The 23,511-nt window shown below is 45.0% G+C and overlaps 1 protein-coding gene across 2 annotated transcripts; it reads right to left on the bottom strand.

Moving 5' to 3' along the window:
* Nucleotides 1-21,773, bottom strand: PAFAH1B1 (platelet activating factor acetylhydrolase 1b regulatory subunit 1). 2 transcript variants are annotated; one of them, XM_064729087.1, is made up of 11 exons: nucleotides 21,405-21,450; nucleotides 8,594-8,802; nucleotides 8,082-8,166; nucleotides 6,818-6,892; nucleotides 5,759-5,965; nucleotides 5,272-5,440; nucleotides 4,297-4,399; nucleotides 3,360-3,588; nucleotides 1,872-1,973; nucleotides 1,090-1,246; nucleotides 1-531 (listed from the first exon to the last, which is right to left on the bottom strand). In XM_064729087.1, exons 2-11 carry the CDS (start codon nucleotides 8,623-8,625, stop codon nucleotides 458-460), a joined length of 1,233 nt encoding a protein of 410 aa, XP_064585157.1. In that variant the 5' UTR covers nucleotides 8,626-8,802; nucleotides 21,405-21,450; the 3' UTR covers nucleotides 1-457. The 2 variants fall into 2 exon arrangements, with proteins under 2 accessions (XP_064585157.1, XP_064585156.1); XM_064729086.1 differs by lacking the exon at nucleotides 21,405-21,450 and adding an exon at nucleotides 21,635-21,773 and having other exon boundaries at nucleotides 360-531.
* Between the last annotated feature and the right edge of the window lie 1,738 nt (nucleotides 21,774-23,511).

Here is a 23,511-nt window from a genome sequence, read left to right as displayed (position 1 = left end):
TAGTATTCTTAGAGAAGATTTATTAAGCACACTTAAGTGATGTTACATAGATACACATTTCTGAAAGAGCCCTACAAAACTTTTCCCAAATGAGGTCACCAATTCAGGCACCAACAGACAGCAGAAAGAAAAACAGGTATAATTATCCGACATAACGACACTGTCAACTATTCAGTTAAGTGCCCTATTCCAATCATCCCACTTCTGCCTTCTCAGGTCTGATGTGACCAATGCCAGCCCATGTTCTTAAACCTATGGTACTTCTAGACAACGTATGTAAATTTACAGTATACAATTTGGATTCACCATGCATGAATACTTTGTGTGTAACATTTAATAAGCTCAATCTACATCCAGAATAATTTACATGAAAGGACAATATTTATTTAAACAGAGCTCAATGGGTAACCATGGTATCTGAGTGCATCCAGAGGAAAAGGGGTCACTGTGAACTCCATCAGCGGCACTCCCACACTTTTACTGTTTGATCTACACTCCCAGTCACCACGTACGGGGCTGTCTTGTGGAAATCTGCCAGGAGACAAAAGCTCTCGTTACCAGTGAACCCAGAACTTCAGCATTTCCTACTCTCACTGAATGGCACTGCTTTTCCAAAACAATTCTACCAGCTCAAAGGCTAAATTCCAAAGCTCCTGGCTATACTTTTGTAGCCAAATTCTCTCATGCCGTTACCAAGATCTGGTAACACAAACCAGGAATGTCCAGGAATTCCAAGTAACTCTTTTCTGACTGTTGTGCACACCCTACTTTTCCTTTTGCTGGGCAAGCACTGACACTAGAACCCTCCCCACGTGCCTGCACGCTCTGGTGACAGGTTCCAGAACTCCCTGTCAGTTAACATTCTTATCCACGAGCAACACTGGCAGCAGAAGTGGAAAAATCCAGCACACTCTAAATTCTACAACTCACATGGGTGGGGGGTTTGACTAGAAACTGGAGTTAATTTCTAGTTCATTTCTTCTACACAGAGAGCACAAGGTGCCACTAAGGCCCCAAGGTGAACGGCAGCCTGGTGCCCAGCTGCAGCAGCAGGGAAGCAGCAGCTCTGGCACAGAGAGCAATACGTACCCAAAGAGGTAACAAAGTGTTCGTGCGCGTTGAGGGTTTTCATGCATCGCTTGTTCTTGAAGTCCCAGACACGGAGAGTCTTGTCATCAGCACAGCTCAAAATAAACTTTCCCCCAGAATGGAACAGGACGCCACGTACCCAGTTATCATGGCCCACCTTGTGCACAAGGAGAGATCAGTGAGCAGGCTGAGAGCTGAGCATCCCACACCTCGCACCAGGGCACACTGAGGGACCCTGCCTGGCCCCGCAAGGACAGCACTGAGCTCTGAGGCCTCTGAGAACTCACAGCTTATCTCCAGTTTCTATTATTACAACTCTATCAGTCCTCCCAACAATGCAAGTTCCTGTACTTGAACGCAAACAAACAGCAGTCCTCATGTGATCTGCACCAATTCTGCTCTCCACCCCCAGCACCACCACCCAGAATCTGAGCTGGGAACAGCAGGCCATGGCCTGCAGGAAGTCCCACACGTGGCAGCAACGTGATACCTCACAGAAGACACAATTCAGATGATTACCAGCATTTCTGTAAACAATCCAAGCTACTCATAACAGAACCTACACCACAGTACTGCATTCACACTATGATTTTGGAGATTGTCAGTATTTCTTAGCAACAACAAGATCTGAACTATAGAAGCCATTAAAGCTGTATTTCCAGCATTTGGATTATTATAACTCTGACTTCTCTTGAAAACATGACATGCAAGACAATACATCTCATTAAAACTGGTTGTACATACGCAGCTAGGACGGCCAGAAAAAACACCAATGGACTTACAAGTGTCATAAGGCACATGCCAGTGCTAATGTCCCACATCTTAATGGTCTTGTCTCTGGATCCAGACAGCAGAAAAGGCCCAGGCTTGCCACTCTTCTTAGTCTACAGAAAATTATGTTTTAAGTTATGGTATGCATAGGATGGAAGCAGCAAGAGGAGGAATGAAGCAGATCCCTTCCCAGTGATATTGTTTAGTACCAAAATCATATCATACAACAGCTTACAGCAAGTAAACCCACACTGACAAAGCTGCATCACAGGCACTGGTAGTAATGCTAGGAGAATTACACAATATGTTAAAAGAAATGGTTGCTTGTCCTGCTGATTCCACAAGCCAAGTAACACTTTGAATACACACTTGCCTACTGCAAGACATCCTCTGTTAACAGCAGACACAGCTCAAGGGCCACATCTCGGGACAAACGAGGATGCAGCTCACACATATTTTTGTGCTCACACTCTTCATAAAATGTAATGAAGCAGGGTTAAGAATTCCTGAAAACTTCCGACTGTGAAGTGATTTCTGTGTGTGCCCATGCACGGTGTGACCACGGCCGAGCTCACCTGCCCCAGGTGTGCAGGGAAGGTGCTCCCCTGCGGGCTGTGCCCGATCCCTCCAGCAGGGGGCAGGAGAGGCACCCCAGCAGAGCCCACACGGCCTCAGGAAGGACACACCTACTTTCATTTTAATTACTTATCATCAAAAGATTACAAGGATCTTTACGCGATTCAAGTAAAATTTGACTGAAATAACTTGTAAAAGCCATCACTAGTCAAGTCTCTGTGTTCAGTGTGGCTACTTTTCCCCTGGGGTGTCCATGGCCTTTGGAGGCGGAGGGCAAAACAGCAATGCCAGGCGGGGGGCCTGACTAGAAACTGGAGCTTATTTCTATTTCCTTTTTTCTACATTTTAACATCCTTAGAACGAAAATTTCTTCTGGCCTTTAGGCTTTCCTGAGGCTCACTAGAAGGGGTATCAGTGATCACACAAACTAGGATTCATTTTAGTTAAGGAATGCTTTCTCCCATCAGTAGCTCTACAGTAAATCACCGCAATCGGTGCTTGACTCCAGCACAGTGCACTCTGCACCCAAGACAGCTTCATTCTGCATTCCTGACTGGCTCCTTCCCCCCTCTACCTTCCAATTGCTAAGTATCCTTATAATCTTCACATTCTGCCAGAGAAGCTGCTTTACACATTTCTTTGCTGCAGTACAAGACAGCAGTCCCACTCTCATCCCTCCCTGAACAGAGCATCTCCCTGAAGTTCACTTTCACTAGTGCAAGGATAGGTCCTAAACACAAAAGCTGGATCCTGGGAAGCCAAGACAGGGCTTAGCTGCACACCAAGATACTTGGACCAAAGTACTCATATACCTGCTGTACCTGCCAGGCCCTTGAGCCCAAAGCCGAGTGGCTGTCAGTGCTACACAGAGCACGAACAAAGATCGCCCTGTGCATGCTGGTGTAACAGCCCGGGAATGTTACCTCTGATCCTGTAGCTTCTGATATGGTGGAGTAGGAGCTCTCAGGAGCCCAGGAAATGCACTCTACCACATGCTCGTGCTCTCGGAGCTCAGCTTTGCATTCCTTTGTCGCCACCACCCACACGCGCACCGTCTGGTCGTTGGAGCAGCTGGCAATCAAGGTGCCGTCCTGGTTGGGCCGCACCATGCGCACCCATTCTCTGTGCCCCGTGAAAGTCTTCACGCAGTAACTGTGCAAGAAACACAGCATCACCCAAGTGCTGGCACAATCGCCCCCTGCACGGGCCTTGGAAAGCTCAGCGCACCTCACCTACTCAGTGGTTAAGATAAAATATTTTAGTGCACACATGTCCATCCAGGCAGCTGATGGAGCACGCCATAAGGAGTTCGTGGAAAGGATGCTGATGTGAGAAAGCAGCAACAGCTAGGAGCTAGCTAAAACTTGTTAAGGTAAAAAGCAGGAAACTTGGGGGAAAATTAAGTTGACATGACTACTTGCATTAAACACGTATTTTAAGAACAAGTAGAGATTTACAGGTCATTTAGGTTATTAGAGAGGCAATTGATAAATGAAACAAGCAAGAAGACAAAAAAAATCAGGGGACACCTTGATCTGTGTCAAGAAAGGTAACAGATACTTTCTTTAAACTCATAGTAAACCAGTGAATTTACGTTTCTAACTGGTCATGAGCTAGAAATCTACCCTCATAGCTTCTAGAAAGACAAAACCAGTTAGCTTTAATTAGTTAGCATTAACATCTAAACCCCTCTACCTAATGACTGGAGCAGAATCTTTCAGTGAATTATTCTAAACAGCAGAACATCATTTCTCAATTCAAAGAGTGCCTGCTGACATCCAGATTCCTGTGTCCCATTTCTACACACAGTGGTTTCTCCTCGCTTTTGTTCTGGCGCTGTTTGCTCACAAGTGCACTTACCCTGTCTGGACTTCCCACATTTTGATAGTTTTATCCCTTGAGGCAGAAACTATATGATCTCCGTTGGGCATGATGGCTACCGAAGAAACGTTATGATCATGACCTAAAAACAAAATAAAGCCTTTATTAAGTGGCACTGGCAGAGTTTTCACAGAGCACACAGGACTTCCCTTTTTTTTTTATCTTGGTCAAGTAGCTACAGCAGCAGAGCACGCTTTATTGAATAATCTTTACATGTAAACTTGAGATTCTATGAAATAATTATCCATACTTTTAGAACCCACACAGTCCAGACACTGAGCATCCTTAAAGGTGCTTTTTGTTTACTTGCATACCTATGGGTGGGTGTTTATTTTTTTAAGTCTCAAGCATCCTCTATTTCTACTCACCCCTTCTAAAAAATGATCCTAAAAGCAAGAAAAAAGCTCTTACATAAGACTATAAAAACCATTTGCTGTCAATAGTAGAATCTTATAGCTGTGGGTGTTGTACTTTCTCATTTTTCCTATGGCTTTCAAACCCAGTGCAAAGGGAACGTCCCTGTGTGATCAAACACATGCAGCCAAACCCCACATGGAGCAGCCACAACTCCTCTGGCACTGATTCCTCCCTTCCTCTGGCCCTGCATCAGGAACTGGGGGCTGAAGGAATCTTTCACTGATTTGAAGGTAGTTTTACTGTCTAGCAAGCCTTTGATATTTAAAGCTGAAGTCCCTCAGTCATTTTGCTTCAGAGATGCTTCCTACACCATCATGCATAGTAGATTTAAGATGCTATTTCATTCCATAAACACTGCATGTATTCCCCTATTTACAGAGCACTCAAAGTACCAAACTATATCTCCCCTTTTTTCTTTTGGAAAATACTCTGGTCTATAACCCCATTCCACATCAGCAGTTTTCCTGGATTAAAAAAAAAAAAAAAAAAAAATCTCTTCACTTTACAGACTGCTAAATCAATCCCTTAATACCTTACCATGCATAGTTCTGATGCACTCAAAGCCCTGGAAATCCCATAGCTTAATGGTCATATCAGCAGAACAGGAGGCCAAGAGTTTGCCAGTGTGGTCAAAGGAAATATCTTGCACAGAGTCTGTGTGCCCCTTCAGGGTTCTCTCAAAGTCTCCTGTCTCATAATCCCACACCTGACAAGGGAACAGACAGCCTGTTAGCAGCGGCCCATTACTCTTTGTATTCTGCAGCCTCACATTTGCACTCTGCAGGCCAGCCTGGCACCTTGTTCAATAATTAAGCAAGCAAGAGACAGACAGTCCTAAAAAGCTTAATAGAAGAGAAGAATAAATTTCTTTTTATGTGATGTTGTTACTTATAAATTAACAGAATTAATGCATTTTGAAAACTATTTTCAGCTAACTTTAAGCATTATAAGCCCAGCAGGAGAACATGTTTCACTGTATCGATGCCACCTATTCCACAGGCAGTTGTCTGGAGCACACACATACCTTTATTGTGGCATCCTCTGAAGCAGAGACCATAACACTGAACACTGGATGGAAAATTACTCGGGTGACAGGACTCCTGTGCCCACTCAATGCATACTTCTCTGGAGGACGAGGAATCCACTCTTTAGGGTCTCGTTTCTGACCAAGAGGTCCACCTGATGTAAATTCTTCCTTAGCTTCATTCAGCTTCGATTCTAATTCCATTACCTAAGTGTAAGAATTTTAAAGAAACCTTTCATTTCCAGTTTTATACAAGATCTAATTCACCTTCTTCATTAGTAATCCAAATAACAACTGACTCCAAAACTCACAGAAAAGCCAAGACTGCACGGACCGAAACTGATAACCAACATTCAGTAGCACTGATTTTAAAAACCAAACCTAAATTAATCATTTATAGCTTATTCTTTAATAATATATAGTTAATTCTTAATAATCTAACCATTAATAATTTATTCTTTTCAAATTCCCAAATATTTCCACAGGAAAAAGTTCTACAAAATCCCCTTTACTCACACACTGTACAAATACATCTGAATTACGATTGTGCCAAACTACCAAAGAAGGTTGTGCTAACAAAAAGGAATGCCACTGCTGCAGGAATTCTGTGTCCTGTTGGAGCTAGCACACACATTAACCAACAACAGAAACACTGGAGGGCTAATAAACCCTCCCTGTATTAACCTGCACAAGGGATAGGACTTCATTGTTAACACACTGATTTCAGGGGTTTTTTTGCTTTTGATACACTCTTGAGCCATTGAAGCATGACTAAAAAGAGTTTTGTACTCTCCACTTGCAGCACAATCCCCATGGAATGCACTGGAGCTAATGGCTCCTTCCCTCCAGGGCCATGGCCAAAGACAACAGGCAGCACTGATTTTTCCTCCGTTCCAGCCCAGCCTGACCCTCTGCACACAGCAATTCCATCTCCCCGCTCACCAACTGCCTCAAGGCACCTCTTGCCTCTCCAGCTTCAGGACTGCACATGCACGTTCAGTGCTGAATGCTTTCTGGGCTAACTTTTAATACATGTACATCCAGCACATCTCTACTTACCTTCTTTTGTAATCTTATAACAGACGTCCATTTCTTTTCCAGAAGTCCAGCATACTTCTTATCTAACTCTTCATTCTGAGAAGAGGCATTTAAAGAAAGAGGAAGAAAAGCAACACAAACATCAGAGGTGCAGAAGTAACTAAGTGCTGCACATCCTTTCCATTACAAAATTACAGTCTCATACTACAATAATCCTAAATGTGATGAAGATAACAGACATCAGAAAATAACCATGCCAAGATTTACTCCACAGCAGACAAAAGCTCTGAGGACTTGCTACCTTGGTCAGAGACAGATGTTAATCTACTGCTATAGGGGGGGCACTTGTGAAAGCTGGAGTCATTTGCATGAATGATCCATACAAAAATTAAATCTCTCTTTGTAGAGCTGCACATCTATCATTCCAATTTACTCAAATATTTTCAGCCTTTATCTTTTCTTTCCACTTTAGAATAGCCCACTCCAATCCAGATTTTCTTGTATAAAAGTTGTGAAACTTTTAGCAGCTGTGTTTTCTCTTTCCCTCAGGACCATCTAACCTATTTAGATTGCTTTCCTAAGCTTTGGGAAGAGGAGACTAAATTAGGTTGATAGATAAGGCAGATAGGGAAATTATATTAGGATTTTCAATTATAAGCATGGTATTTCAATTCGTCATTTCTACTTATTTATTCAATACTAGTAGCAAATTGGAGAAATTAAGTCAAACTTCAAGCATTTTGGAAAAAGAACAATGCAAGATATGTAACAAAGAAAAGGCAAGGATTTATCCAGCACAATTTACTACTCAATCCAGCTGTAGCCATATGAAATGCATACCTCCTATGCTAATAGGTGGCAAAGTTAAAAATTATACCAAATTATCTGTGACAAAGGCAAGTCAACAGAATGAAGTCGCAAGAAATGACTGGTCTGAGTCACCGGCATCTGCAGAGTCTAAGCAAACAGAGCTGCTTACCAGAGCTGGTCACACAATCCCAGAATCACAGACTGGTTTGGGTTGGAAGGGACCTTGAATCTCATTTTGTTCCACACCCCTGCTGGGGGGGAACACCTTCCACCAGACCAGGCTGCTCCAAGCCCTGTCCAGCCTGGCCTTATTGGATGATCAATCTCTGTGAACTGTTTCAGCCTGCCCTCCTACTACACGGTTACCCAAGAGCTATGCAACAGACTCAGGTGATGACTTAACTCCTCATCCAGCTCAAATCTCAAAAGGATTTTCTGAACTAAAATATACATGAAGAATCTTGTTTGAACTCACCACATCTAATTCAGCTTCCTTTTTAAAAACCGAGTATGCCTCCTCGTAGCCATTGGAACGGAGGTAATCTGCTATCGCTCGATTTCTACAAAACAACATTTCAAATACAATTTAAGGACTCAGAGAAATATTGTCAACACAACATAGTGCATTCTGATCAGATCCTTGTCTACGTTATAAAGTAAAATAGCGAAAAATTTCCAGAATTTACTCAAGATAAATGTAGAATTCACAGATTGCATCTTATATTGCAATATGCTTACTGCAAATTGAAGAATCCATTTTTTATGCCACCAGTAACCTTGAAATTTTATTTTCATCATTTCCCAATTCTAGTTTCAAATACCATCAGTTCTAGCAAAAATAAAGAGTAGAGAGATCCAAACCACAATACACAGAACTTAAAGGGCATGTGAACAGAGAAACTTTAAATAAAATCTATTTTGAAACAAATGCTAATAATTGAAGTTTAATGAAAATGCAACACAAACTTAAAAACAATGATCCCTTACAGTTCATCTCGTTGCCTTTGTGACAGCACCATCGTGGCTGAGATGTCAGGTTAACGTGATCGAGCAGTGGCTTCTCCTCAAGAGCTAAAGTCTTGGGAACCCAGGATCCACAATTCAGTCTGCCACAGTGGCTTAAATCACAAGTATTTCCCCAGATGTCAAACCCAGTACGGAATCCAGAGGCATTCAACACAGAAGATTCAATCCATCTACAAGGAGGAGAAAGAGACATCATTTGTTTCCTTGAAACAAGCGTTGCTCAGGCAGCTTTCTTAGATTTATCCAAGCAGCATCTTTAAAGACTCTGGCTCCAGCCCAGCATGGGGCCCTTGCAGTTACAGTGCTACACAACTGCAGCACACAAATGACTTTACCCACTCCAGTACCACCACCTGAGGGAGTTTGGAAGACCTTTGAACAAGAGACAATACTTGTTCTCTTTGTTTACCTGGAGTTAATACTTCGTCCCCCCCATGTTCAGGGCACAGCAAATTTTTAAACAGTCCTTCAAGCTGATCAGAGTGGCACCATTACCATGGGTAGAGCTGCCACAGGCCCATGACTGCAGCTGGGCTGAGGCAGTGGAGCGATCACAACACCTCTGGCAAGGCCAGCCAATTCGGGATACAGCTGAAACCCGACACGCTCGAGGTGGCTCAAGCCAGTGGAGCTGTGCTTTTCCAAAACACAGACTCATTAGTATCCTTTGATTCAGAAACACGAACTGCAGCATTCTCAGTGCACAACCTGCTTCAACTGGGCAGCTTCAACCTCTGCTCAGTGACATCACCAAACCCACACTGCCTTTGCTTTCTGCACTGCAGGGACCTTGTGAGCACCACGACCATGGGAAGTGCTGAAATGGCACTTCTTGCACACCTGGCAGGTTCTGGACAGAACTCATCATTCACTCGGGCGGCTCAGCAAGTCTGACCAACCAACCAGCCTTCAGCACCGAGATAGGCTGAGGCAATGAGCTCAGAGACAGCAGGTGGGTTTGTATACTCTCTACCGACTGCTAGAAGACTGCACACTCCCGTGCCTCACCTCTGCCCCTCCCTAGACACACAGGTACACTGACTGCAGTATCACAGCTCAGTAACCATTTCAGTAAGGAGCCCCCTCTAAACAACAGCCTGCTATGAAAAAAGTAAGGAAAATACCAAGCGTGTATCATTAATGGCTACTTATTCATCACAGGGGATCAGAGGCTTCATTCTAAACCTATCTAGGCCCTGCTGTCTGCTTCAAAATGAGCTTAAGCAGCAAGTTACTTGTTTCCACCCTGTTGGTGGATGTTCCACGTTAAATGCTGCATACTGTAATACTGCCTGCTAGCCAGTTATGATAGGAGCACTCTGAACAGGCAATGCCTCATTTAATTAGTCTAACCTCTTCCCCAACAGCTATTTCAGAAACAATTCATCTGAAAACTAACAGCATAGGCTTCATCCTTTCAGATAACAGAAGCGAGCATTTCACCTCCTCTTGTCCCATAACCCAATTCATGCCAGGTAAAGAGACACTGGGTTTCAAGAGATGTCCGGCGCTCAGTACAGAGCAGAGCAGCACACGCAAATTAACGGCAATGCAGTTCCCATCCAACACAAGGTGCTGCAGTGCTGAGAGGCGCCCGCAGAGGGCGCGCCGCGGGACGCGCGGTGCCCAACCGGAGCCGGGGGGCAGCGGGACGGGCGCGGGCACGGCCCCGCACACGGCAGCGCTGCCGCAGCACAGCGCAAACACGCCACGGCCAAAACCCGCCTCTAGGCCTGCCACAGGAACAACCTGAAGGGGGATTTGTACTTGAACCGCCGCTATGCAGTGAATGCCTAGCAAATCCAGTGACAGGGTACTCACTCCAGTAAAAAAGCCCAATATCTCATCAATTTTGTAGCGGCATCTGGGAGATGCAATTATAGCACTAGTCTAAAAATAACAGCAACTGTGTTTGTAAGGACATCTTTCACATGTCATCTATTTAGAAATGCATTTTCCTTGTCAAATGTAAAGCAACCCCAAATTTTTCCATATCCCATATCTGCTTCCCAACCCCTGGGCTGCTCCACAATCTAACTCTGAATTGTTAGTAAGAAACAGATCCTAGTACTAGATAAATTCCAGTAGCCACATGGCAAAGTAGCTACTCCTGCTATTAACAAATTACAGCTGAGCCAAAGCCACCAACCAACTGATCTGCAGCTTCTCGCTCCTCCAGAAGGGTCTGTTCCAAGCACTCTGCTCAGCATTCCTGACTTTTAACTACAAAGTCACCTGAATAGAAGGGGAAGTATTTTTAGGACTGCCTCCTTCGTAGACAAAACCAGAAAAACAAAACTAAAGCAACCAAAACCCACTGTAAACAAAGAAAAAACCAAAACAAACAAAAATCCCCCACACAAAGAACCCACTCAAGCAGAAGTGTTCAAACCCAAAAGGACCACCATTAATTACACACCTGTGCCACTATGTGAACTACCTTTTTTTCAGCTGGAGCAGACTTTGTGACATACAGGCTTCAGCAAAGCAAGACTAACCAGTCCTCCTCCATCACCTACCAGCCACCACCTCGCTACCCTCAAACAGCTCAGCCACTAGAGGCAGCTGGAGCTCTGGGGGAACCCTGGGGAACAAAAACAACCCACAAAGAATTGCCACCTGTCCATTACATCTTGCCTCAACATGGTCACTTTGTATCAGCATATTAAGGCAGTGTCAAGACAGAGTTAGATATTCTTCTGAAAGAAAAGGTGTCTTTACATGAGAATTTTACTCTGTCCACTATTAAATACAGGAAAAAGCACACTGAATTTAGCCACCCATGGAGTAACAGCTACTAATTTAGTGTGAACCAGGATGTGCCTTTTATTAATAGCCACTTACACGCTTCCAAGTTGCAGTTTCTAACTTAAAACCTATGTGATTCCCTATCAATAGTCTGCATATACAAAAGCACAAAGCGGCAAACCTCTGCATAAGGACAGCAACAGAGGGCTAAAGGCGTTCTCAGCAAGATCAGGTGTCATTGTAAGCCTTTTAAAATCGGGAGCTGGCAGGAGACCTGTCGCTGGCACAGGTACGACACATGCGATGGGCACCTCTCACTCCTCCTGGCAGCACAGGACCTGCATGGTTTTCTACAACAACACAAACCATTCCTTACCTATACAAAACACACTCCTCATCTCCACTAACAGCAGCAGATCCTCGGCAGGCAACTGCACCTCATCCCAGCTGGCCACCTTTCCACTCAGCTACAGATCAGTTTTGATACTCAGGACTGGCAGAAACATCAGAGCAGTACAGAGAGCAGACCTACTTCAATCCTTTGGTGCTGCAGGACTAGAGAGTGGCATACTAAAGCATACTCTTTAAAAATAAATTTATTTTAAAAGAGACAGCCCCGCACCGAGCTGGCACGGACAGGAACACCCTCTGCCCCAGGGCGACTGAGAGGACTCCACAGACCAATGCTGCTTCCTGCCTTCAAACACTGGGCTCTTCCACTGATGGCTATCAGTGTGGTTCAAGTGCTTCCGAGATTACTGGAAAACCTCACAATAACTTAATGAGAGACCTGCAAATGATTCATAAATGCACCAACAGCAAAATGAAACAAGTTCAGCTCCATTTGTTAGCTGAGACAGCTCTACAGGAGGTATCCAAGCACAATAGCTACACGCTCAGTCACAGCAATGAGGTAGGGCAAAAATAATCACTTTCAGGCAAGAGATTCCCCTCAGCTCATGTATGCTACGCCAATAAATGGTACACCTTGGCTTGTAGGTATTTCTATGACTGTGTTCATACTTGCTTCAGGAGACACTTAACTGACTAACAGTGCCCATTTCTGCTGCTCAGAAAAAGTCACAGTAGGCTTAGGCTCATAAACAGTCTTCACCACAAAAACACAAGCTATGTACACTAAACATGTAACTGTAGCCCATTATATTAAAAATTAGAAGTGATACATGGCATCAATTACAGAGCTAAAGCATCAGCAGATACAGAACAGACCAGCAAACCTTTAGCTCAACACTGCTTTAGGAATTGTGTATTTTTGCAGAATTCTAATACTTTAGTTAACTCAGCTACAAGACCATTTTTTCCATAAGTATTATTATTACAACATTTTAAATTATATTCTCCAAGAACGTTTATTGAAGGAAACAAAATCGGACATCACTTTTGCAGACTGTCAGCTAAGGCACACCTAATACAAAGTATTTAGTGTTAAAAAGGCACATGAACCATCACCAGCATCAGAAACACAAAACTGAGTTCACACTGTGAAATCAATTAAGAATTTTTTATTATTCACATTAAGGTTCCAATTTAAATCTTAGCTTATCATTTAAAATGTAAATAACCCCTATAAAACTTAAAACATTTTGAAGCGTCCAGCTACATGCTAGCAACTTTCAAGTGGTTTCTCTAACACATTCTATCATTCTTAAAAGGTTTTTTTACCTCAAAGAAAACTCCTGGAGCTTACTTCTGTGTTGTTAATATACACAAAATCCTACTTCAGTTATCTCCCTCTCTTCAGCTAATTTTATAATCCCAGTGAAAGGCCAGCCATTTATGATAACCAAAGGCCACCAAAAAGAGTAACTGAATTGATATAATCAGAATTAAATTCCACAATTCTTTAAAGCTGAAAGGATCCATTTGTGCATGACTAAAGGCGAAACTCTTGTTGCATTGTCTCTTGCTACATGGCTGGCACAGGAGGTCCTTGCAAGGTTCTTCGACAGTGTATCCTGTTTCATAACATTAACAAGAGAACTTAAAGGGGTTATTTGGGAGTAATTCCCAGGCAATTAGAGCTACAGTCCTTACGGAAGAACTAGACCACATGAATTGTTCTCTTACACCTCTGGATTATGTTGCTAAATTCTATCAAGTATATAAGAAAACTTCCTTTTAATTTAAACTCATTTTTAATGGGTCTGATTTTGTTTGAAAAGCATAAGCAAAAAGCTGCTCTATCAAACTCAAGCCACAGAGTAAGACAATTCTTTCCACGATGTACTCAAAACCAGATTCCATAGAAGTGAAGTAATATCCATGGTTCCTAGGCATAACTATCAGGACCTGAAAAGGGTTCCCAGATATGTCTCTATCTGTTGATAGGAAAGAAAAACAGTAACAAGTAAAATAATTCAGTTCCTCTCCTGCTTCCATCCCGCCCCCCATTTCTGCAGGAAAGCTCATCCACAGTAGAATCACCCAGGCACAGGCATGCAGCTGCTCTTAGTGCAGCAAACAGACCTTATCCTAGAAAATGCTGGAATCCATCACCTGCTAAGCCAGCAGGGATGAGTGGGAGAATATGAGAAAGCTACTCATTTATGAGCTGGGTTAATCTTTTTTCCACTTTTCAGCCTACATCAGTAAAGCTGGCTGAGGGATTACGACAAAGTGAGCTCCAACAGCTATCTGATTTGGGAAAAACAAAACAAGAAGCAAATCTGATCTGAATTACAACTCTGAGCCTTATTTTTAATTCATATGTTTAGTAAGCCTGTTATTCTGCAATTAAGGGAAGTCTCAAAATGCCCGTAGGTCAACACTTTGCTTGATACATCAATGTATTATCCACAGAGTACACAGAGCATTCTGTGCAGTGCTATAATAATTCATAAAAAACATTTCCCGTTTCAGTTCAGTTACAGGTTTATCAAAGGAAATACATTTTTAACATGAAAAAAGTGAAAAATTTTATGCCTGTTTTCTTCCCCATTTCACCTACTTTTACTGCTTTTGCTAAAAACCTGATACAGTAGTTTAGTTCTGAAAATAATTCAGCACAAAATCCATGGGGAACCAGAAAGCAATCTGTAGCAGATCAGATATAGTGCCTGTGTTCCAAAGACTTGGAATGCAGGTTGCAATTACATCTGAAAAATAAAGCTAAGGAATGTCATCAAGATGCTATAAAGCAGGAGCAAGTTGGGTGCTCCACGCAGCATGCTGCCGAAAGAAACGCCTGTGCATTCTGAAATCAACTCCTATGCCCGTCTGCTTTCCCATATTATTTCAAGCTAAATTTTTAACACATCACTAGCAGTCACTACCCACCTTTAGGACTGTAAAACAACAAAACACATTTCTGGCCTCGTTACCTTCCCAGGCACCAACACCAAATGACTTTGAAGAATCTGGGCCAAATTTGCTTGGGAAATATTTTTTTTTAAAAGAAGACTTTAATTCAATCTTGACATTTTTTCACCATGTATCACTTCAGTTTTGCAATTCTGACAGAAGCATGATACAATTAATTCTCAGGAGAAACATCTTGAGTGAGCATTGTCATATCATTTTAGAGTCTTTGAGCTTCCTCCAGGTCAGAGCTCCAGCCTGAGGTCTGTGTGTAGGCTCTGGTGGAAAACAAGGGAAAACATCCTTCTTCTAACCTGCCTGTTCAATTCTATGTGAAAATGCAGGTAACTTTAGCTACCAACAACAGGAAGAATGCAGGCTGCAGTAGAAAATAAAGCTCTAACACGTGTGAGAAGGCTCTGGCCTGGCAGCCCCACTCTGCTGCTCGGGGGCTGTGAGAGCAGCGGGACAGCACGCAGGGGTAGTGTTACGGGCTCCATGTTACACGCTGCTACTCAACACTTGCTCAGAGCCAAGCACATCAGGGTCAGCTGCACGACTCCAGCAGGGAATTTTTCAGTATCATCATTGCTAGGTCAAACAACACACACACATTTTGGGATAGCAATTCTAGACCACCAGAAGAGTGCTTCACTTAGATATGTCTGTCAGCAGGCATGCACCAGATTTGAACTTTGTTGTTTTCAGTTCCTCCTCCCATACTTCTCTGGCTTGAAGAATTAAGTAACAGATTTATAACTGTAAAAGAGGTGACAGAACTACAACCAAATTTAAATAATTCAATCATAAACTGCCTGTTATCCTGGCAATGTGATATTAACAAAAACAACCACAAATTGATTAAATTTATAAAGAAAAATATCCAGAAGAAAACTTAAAGGAACACCTATGTTCATATTTTAGAAACAGGGGAAGGGATAAACCACAAAGAAATCCAAACAAGAACTTAGAACTTCCACTCTTCAATCATGAGAACACTGTTGGTCCTTTATCCATTTTCAAATCTTGTTGACCAAAAATGGTTTCACTTGCCCAGGGCAGGGGGAGAAAACCAAAAAGCTCATCATAATTGTGATCTATAACATCTTATTCTGTTACAGGGTACAGTGTTCAACCTTTCATGACACTAGTACCAAAAATAATGCAATCAGGGTTCTGGTAGAAGGTGTCTCAACTTTCTTATCACCCACCTTCACCTACTACACTCCTGCCTCTAAAACAAGAGCTGAAGGTGAGAGAACCAGAAACTTCTACCATTACTGATTTAACAGACACCATCTGTTTAAAATACATAGACACTCATTAATGACATCATCCTCTTAATAGATTGCAAAGACACGAGCATTTAAACAAACCAAATTGTTTATCCAGTCTCTTTCTTCACCCCAAAAAGCAAGTGGATCCAGTACAAAACAAGCTGCCAATGTTGTTTATATGGAAGAAATAGTCATTTATCTGCAGCAAACAGCCTAGCTGCGTCCAGCTGATTTTCCTCTAGTCTTAAAGAGGGATAAACGTAACACCTTTGCTTTAGCATTAAGCAGAAAAACAAGGCAGAGGCATTCTCGGGGGGAGGTGGGGAGGGGAACACTTGTCTGTCTAATTAAACCAAAGGAACTTAAGGTCTGTGGAGCACAATGGGAACAATTAACACGGATACAAGAGGCAAGGTATAAATAATCTCAGTCATGAATGCCCCTGTGCTATCCCAGATGCAAACCAGCACAGCACCACGCCACAGAGCCTGTCACCTACCTCACAAGAGGTGTGACAGCTGAGTCACCAAGCAGCCCCAGAACAAGAGGTGCCTCTGAACAGCCTTCGACCAACTCCCTCAGCAGGGACCTACTTAACAACGGATCCGAGGAAATTACAGGACAGACACTCCTGCTGCACCACCTACAAACCTCAACCACGGATGGGCCCATCTCTGGAAACACCTTCTCAAGGTGCAGCAAGTAGTTACTAGTAAAAAATATCAGGAAAGTCTTCCAGAATCAACAAAATCACAACCACAACGATGTATTTATTGCATTCATTTAATCACAATCCTTATCCAAAGTCCACGAGTAGTCAAGCCAAGCTGCAGAACTCACACAAAAGCAGTACCACTAAGAAGGAAATGGCAAAAATAATTCCAAATGTATTAACTAGCAAGTACTTCGAATTAATAATGTTGACTTTTTTACACAGTTATATATGCATCAGTGCTCTTGGTATTGGTCAGTGTGACAACGCTGTGCACAACATCAGCTTTGAAAGGATTGTATGTTTATAGTCACAAGGAAATGGAGTTCACCATACGCTTACTTCGCACATAACATTTTTCTTTGAAATTTCCTGACACTGGATGCTAGCAGGAAGTGAAATGATAGGTGGCTTCCAAGACAGTGAACTAAAAGCAAAGGGCCTAAATCACACCTATCTAATACTTTAAGGAGAGAGGAGAAGGTTAAAAAAAAAAAGAAAACAGAATAAGCTTTTAAACATTATGAATGAGACAAACATTGCCTCATCCAGGTCCTGCCTCAACTTAGAGGAAAAGGCTCTTTTTTAAACAACTGGGATAAGATACAGGTTAGCAACAGACATCTGTCAGGCTAACCCGCAGCAGCTGGCATCTCCAGGGTAAAACTGGAATTCTGCGTCTCATCAGATAAAATCCTAGTTCTCACCAAGGCTTTTAATGTGTACTGTTCATCAGTAGGTCTTAGAACATGGTAGGAATTAGGAAAAGTTTTGTTCTAAAATAACTGTAATACATGAAAATCAGACATTTAACCCAACTTAGGCTCAGAACCCCACCAATAAGCTGATATGACAGAGCTACAGCTCCCACCACACCTCTGCACCACAGTGGTGTCACCATCCTGCCCACAGAGCACAGCCCTCCACGCTCCCCTAGCATGGACAGCATTCAGAGCAAGAATTCTGAGGAAACAGCTTATGCACTTGAAAACTGATTTTAAACAGGTCAGGATTGTATCTTAGTGCAAATGCCTACTTCTAAAAAATTAAAAGTGTAGCCAACTCTGTCAGGCAGATCAAAAGATAAAGCAACATCACCCATGAATAAAACCCTCAAAAGGCACAATAGGAGCCCCATTTCCCTCGTGTCAGGTCACAAAGTAGCTCCTGAGAAAGCCCCGGAACCCAGGCAAGGCTTCACCAGTGCAATACATTTTTAGCAGGCAGGTTGTCCTGCCAATGATACGCAAGCTCTTATAAAAGAGGGAAAGAGGAGCCAGTTGTAACGTCACTGACAGATCTGCAAGTATGGACAGTGCATAACGCAATGACTTCTCTGCAACAAACCCCACAGGAGACTCCCAGCACCATTCTATCAACACACATGGCTCTGACCCTTGGGAAAGATCTTCAGTTGCCATCACATATTACGTGTTAGAGGCTGGAAACTCCCTCGTACGCTATAGGAAATCTGAAATTATTATCTATTAATAATAATTACAGATTTCTATTGTCCTCTTGATTTCCTGAATTTAGGCCTACACAGCTCTTATTTTCAGCCTGAGAAGTATTTCAGTGCCCACTTCATGGATGCTTCAGCTGCTCTCCCAGTCTTTGCCTTTAGTTTAGAAAATGGGCCTGAAGTTCACCAAAAGAAGAGAGCTGACCTAAACCAAACTATTCCAATGTCACTCTCCTTTGTACTACGTAATTCCAACCCCTCTAGTTCAGGAATACAGGGCAGCTACAGAGGGTTGTAAAAAAACTTACAAACACATGCAGTCTATACCTGAGCTACCCTGATGCAGAGGGGTCCAGCTATTGTTTGGCCAGAATACTCCACAAGAAGCATAAACACATTATAATTAATGATGGACATGGCTATGGAGCTCTTCATGGAAGACAAGGTTGCAGTAGTGGACAAGGCAGTCAGCAGATGTTGATTCTGGAGCTGTCCCGCCCACAGCAAGTTGAGAGCAAAGACATAACCTGAGCTCTCAGCTCTCAGGGAGAAGCACAGGAGCCAGGACAGGCAGAGGGGCCAGCAGGAAGGGTAAGACAGAGCCCGTGGGCAGCCAGAAAGGAACTGTTGATGCCTTTTGGGTCTGCAGAACCCAAATGAACAGGTTACTCTTGTAGAAAAAGTGACTGCAATCATTTCAAGGGCAAAAATCAACCAAAGCTGTTAAGATGGAAAGTGTTTTGCTACGTTCTTCATTGGCCTTAGCCTGGATACACATTAGACTCAGGTATTTGGCTCATGCAGCCACTGGATCCTGGAACATCTACTCCAAGGGAATGAACTAGAAATAATGCAGAAACCACTGCCCCTTATTTAAATTTTGGGCCTACTAAGAGAAGCAGTCTCTTTCTTGTGTGCCCATCTCTGCGAGACCCCCATGAAAAAGCAAAACCTCAGACTGCTTCAGAACCATCCATGTTCAATGCTGTACTTGCTCCAATCAGCACTGAAATCAGCTGGGAATGCCATGAGACACATGTGGAACAGGAGAGCACTTCCATAGGCAGCCCTTCCTAGGTGCTTCCTCCAATCCCTATTGTATTCCCCAAATCCTTTGTTCAAACGCTTTTCCACACAACTTTAAGCAGTAGTACCCAAAAGGGACAGCAATGCTCTTACAGAGCTACAGTGCTCAAAAGGGCTTCCAAAATCCTGAGATGTTATTTTACAAGAACCTGGCACATGACGAAGGGCAACGCAATCCAGTCTGTACACTGACAGCAGTCACTCCACTGTGGTCACCAGAGAAACCAGGGATTGTCTTTTTCTGCATGCCCACCCATAATCCGCTCTAACCAAGAAGTTCCATGAACAAATAACAGCATGAAGCCACAATACAGAGGCTCCTCCAGATTCCAGAAAATCTTGTGTGTAAAACACCGGCATAAAAATTGCAATTCTTATCTAAAGTGTAAATAAAATCAATTCAACAAGTGCATATCTAAGTGCATAAATTGAAGCGGTTATCAGACAAAAAAAATCCGGCTTTGCAACAGTGACTGGTCACTTCTCACTGCCAGACAAATCAAAATCCACCCTGCAGAAAAATCAGTCTCAGAACAGAATGTGAGATTTGTTTCATTTCCGAAGCTTCCTGCACCATTAGATTCTTCCCTAAAGAAGAGACTTCATTGTTACGGCAATTAGTATTCCTCCACCCCGGCAAAGGGAGGAAAAAAAAGCTCTGAAAGGGTAATCGAGCCATTTCGCAGCTTTGCCTCCTTACTCCACCCAGTCTCTTCCCTGCTCAATGGCTGCTCACAGCATCCACAAACATGGGAACAGCAACAGAAACACACAAAAACGAGATGCCCGAGAACAAGCCGGATATTTGCAATGCATCTTACAGTTTAAAAATATTTTCTTTGTTTAGTTCCCCAACATAATTTTCCTATTTAATAAAATTACTCTAAGGGCAAATAACATTCTGACAGCAGACCCTCCCTCTCCCGAAAACCAGCCAAATGCTGCACAATCATTTACAAAATGATCATCACTGAACGGAGGTTCTTTAACCACCACCTCCTAATGCCATGAACAATACTGTCATAGGAACATATACTTACAAGAATCACCACAAAAATACATAATTTAGCCAGGTCAATACGCCCAAACATTTAATTATATTAAAACGGTGTTTATTAAAGATTTTTAATATAGCTTACATTAACCTTCCTCCATCCCTAGTAGGCAATTCATTATGAAAGGACTTGACCTGCACCAACCAAGCCCACTGCTGCAGCACTATTGAAATGGTTCGAGTGATACCATGGCAAAGAAAGGGAAGGTGTCACATCATTATTGGTATTAAAGGTCAAGTTTAATTGCATTCACCTTAAACAAAAAAAAAAAAAAATTTAAAAAATCTCACGCCCCCAGAACTGAACAAACCCTAAACTTTTCAAGGGAGGCACCACTCCCACCCCCCAACTTCCATCAAAAGCCCTGCCTGCCTATTACCTCCTGCGGAAACAAAACCTCGAGAGCAGCAATTAATACAGGATTTAAGCAATATTATAAGGTTTTCACGGGAAGGCTGTGCAGCTGCAGCCATCCAGGCAGAGATATGACCCCCAGAAGGAGAGATCAGACCTCCCTCCCCCGTTTTACTGCAGCTGGTTCTGAAGGTCTGAGCCACCTCCTATCGCTGCTGCCCTGCTGAGCACTGCAGGAAAACTGGGGATGCGAGACAAATTCTGAAACAACACCTACTCCTTTCCCTGGATTATTAATTCTCGTCTTGTTTTCGGTGCCTCGGCCGCGCTGGCCATTTGGGCCATCGCCCGACGCCCGGCCCTGCCCGGGGAGGGGTGACAGGGAGAAAGCCCCGGCAGGAACCGGGGAGGGATGCTCGGGGTCCCCTCCGCGCACAAACCAGGCCCGTCGTCCCTGAAGGCTATTTCATCGCTATTTACCCGGGCGCATCGCCTCCTCCCGGTATTTGCTAAGTCACGGACGGAGCGGCGCGGCCCGAGGGGTGGGGGGGGGGGACACGGGCCCGGCGGCGGCTCCGCGCCCGCCCCGCCGCTCCCACCGGGCCCTGTTTTCCTGCAGAGTCACCGCGGGAGCGGGTCCGGGATCCCCGGGAAGCGGGGGAGCCGCGCCCCGGCCCGCAGAGCCCCCCCACACCGAGCCGGGGGGAGGACACCGGGCCGGCCCCCCCGCCGCCCCCCGCCCCGCCCGGTCCCTCCTCACCAACGGGCGCGGCCGCCATTTTGAGAGCGAGGAGAGGGGGGGGGAGCGGGGCGAGGGCGGGGAGCGGGAGAGGAGGGGGAGAGCGGAGAGGAAAGCGGCGGCCGCTCGGGCCCCGGGCCGGCACAACCCGCGGGCCGGGGGGGCGGCGGGCCTCGGCCTTACCGAGCCCCGCCGGCGCCGCCGCCTCGCTGTGCTGCGCGGGTCCGGCACCACCCGTCTGTCCCACTCACCGGCGCGGCGTCCCGGTGCGGCGTCAGGGTCCCGGTGCGGGGTGGCGGTCCCGGTGCGGGGATTCCGGTGCGCGGTCCCGGCGCTCGGGGACGCTCCGCTCGCTCCGCGCTGTCAGAGGCGCCGCGGCCGCCGGGAGGGAGGGCGGGAGCGGCGCGGCCGCCGCGGCGCTGCGCATGCGCGGCCGGGGGCGGGGACGGCCACCGCCGCCATCTTGGGCGGCCGAGGCGCCGGGTGCGTGTCCCGGCGTGCCGCGCGCGCTTCCCGGCGTGCACTGCGCGGCCGACCGCCTGAGGGGGCGGCCCGGGAGCCCCGGGAACAGCGGGGACTGTCCGGGGGCATACCGGCAGAACCGGGCGCAGCCCGCAGGCCACGAGGGTCTGGCACACCCGGAAAACATCGGTCGCCGCAGCAGTGGCACCGGGCACGCCAACACCGGGCACGGCGGGTGTCACCGAGCACCGGGAAGGCGAGGCACCGCCGGTACACCGCATCGCCCCTGGCCTCCCGCAGGCACCGGGCTCTGTAGTGCTTTCCGAGCGTCCCTTCCTAGGAATCCCTTCCCAGGACAGCTCTGTTTTAGTGAGTGACCTTGTCCCTTAGGTCTGATTCACCAGCTGAGAGAAGGTTCGGATCCTTTGTGTCCATCACCTCCTTGTGAGGGGAGCTCTAGGGGCTCCCCTGTGTACTTCCCAGAGCCCCTTCACAGGGGTAGCATAGAAACACTCGCATTTTACACTGGGAACTGAATGTTCGCGTTACCTACAAGCCCCATTTAGTTAAATCTCAAAATGTCCTTTGTTTGGTATCTCAAAATGGTAGTTCCTGGTGGTAAACTGAGGCGCAGACCAGTGCTGCTTTAACCCGTGCGCTCACAGGAGGTGACAGCAGAGCCTTGGCACTGCCCGTCCCAGCTCCTGTGTGGCTGGCACAGCCTAGCAGCTCTGTGCAGCACGGTTCTGCCATCAGTTTGTAGTTCTGAGTCCCCGTGCTCTGCAGTGATCTGGTGTGAGGGGCAGCAGTGCTTGCCCAGGAGCCTGCACAGCCCAGCAGGGTGAGTTCCCAGCTGCGCTGGCCAGGGACAGTGACCACAGCCACCTCCAGCACTGACAGCAATGCACTGAGAGTGGGGCCACACAGCTCTCTGAAATGCTGACCCAAGGAAAGAGGTAATTCCATATGGAAAATTATCTAGAGAGCAAAAACTGAAAGAAACTTCAAGGGACACTGAAAATTTCGTAATCAAAAGCTGTATAGTCCTGTCTGTTACTCCTGTGAGTAGCAGTGGAGGTTGCTAATGTAACAGTTACCTAATGGATCTCTGTGTTTGTCCCCAGAGCACCTGAGGGTGCTGGTGTCAGCCTTGCCTGTGCTGGGCCTTGGCCACTGGCTTGCTCTTGTTTATTTTATACAGCAGTAAACAAGACAGGGCTGTGCAAACCCCCTACATCACACTTGTCAGTGTTATTTCACAACAACATAAGAAACAGGGGACCGAAATTTAGGGGAAGACTTTCAAATGGTTGCCCAAATTACCTTGGCTTTATTTCCCTCTACTTGCAAAGCAGACAAAATTGTTTTGACAGCCTCAATATTCTAATATTTCAAGTATTTTGGAGTGCGTATTCAAGTGATAATTAGCATCTACCCAAAAAAATTAAGTCTGGTTCACGGAGATTAATCAATTTCCCAGAGATTATTAGGACACCGGTATTTTATTCTCCTTTTGCAGCTGGCCTTCCTTGTAATATCATTGCTTGATACTAGAGTGGAAAAGAAGTCCCAGCTGCCAGCACAGCTGAATGGTGAGGAGTCTCAAAGCCCATTTTTCTTGATCATTTCCTTGATTGTCACCATGTACCTTGATAATAGCAAACAC

Source organism: Zonotrichia leucophrys, chromosome 19, assembly GCF_028769735.1.
Source record: "Zonotrichia leucophrys gambelii isolate GWCS_2022_RI chromosome 19, RI_Zleu_2.0, whole genome shotgun sequence".
Taxonomy (NCBI): domain Eukaryota; kingdom Metazoa; phylum Chordata; class Aves; order Passeriformes; family Passerellidae; genus Zonotrichia; species Zonotrichia leucophrys.
Note: the sequence above shows the minus strand (reverse complement) of the source record. Positions and strands in the feature narration are given on the sequence as shown.

Excerpts from the sequence above, each read along its gene's own strand:
- PAFAH1B1 (XM_064729086.1), bottom strand. The coding sequence starts at position 8,625 with ATGGTGCTGTCACAAAGGCAACGAGATGAACT. Across the intron at positions 6,893-8,081 it reads AGGAAGCTGAATTAGATGTG|AATGAAGAGTTAGATAAGAA; the intron begins GTGAGTTCAAAC and ends GCCTCTTCTCAG. Across the intron at positions 4,400-5,271 it reads GTGCATCAGAACTATGCATG|GTCATGATCATAACGTTTCT; the intron begins GTAAGGTATTAA and ends TTTTGTTTTTAG.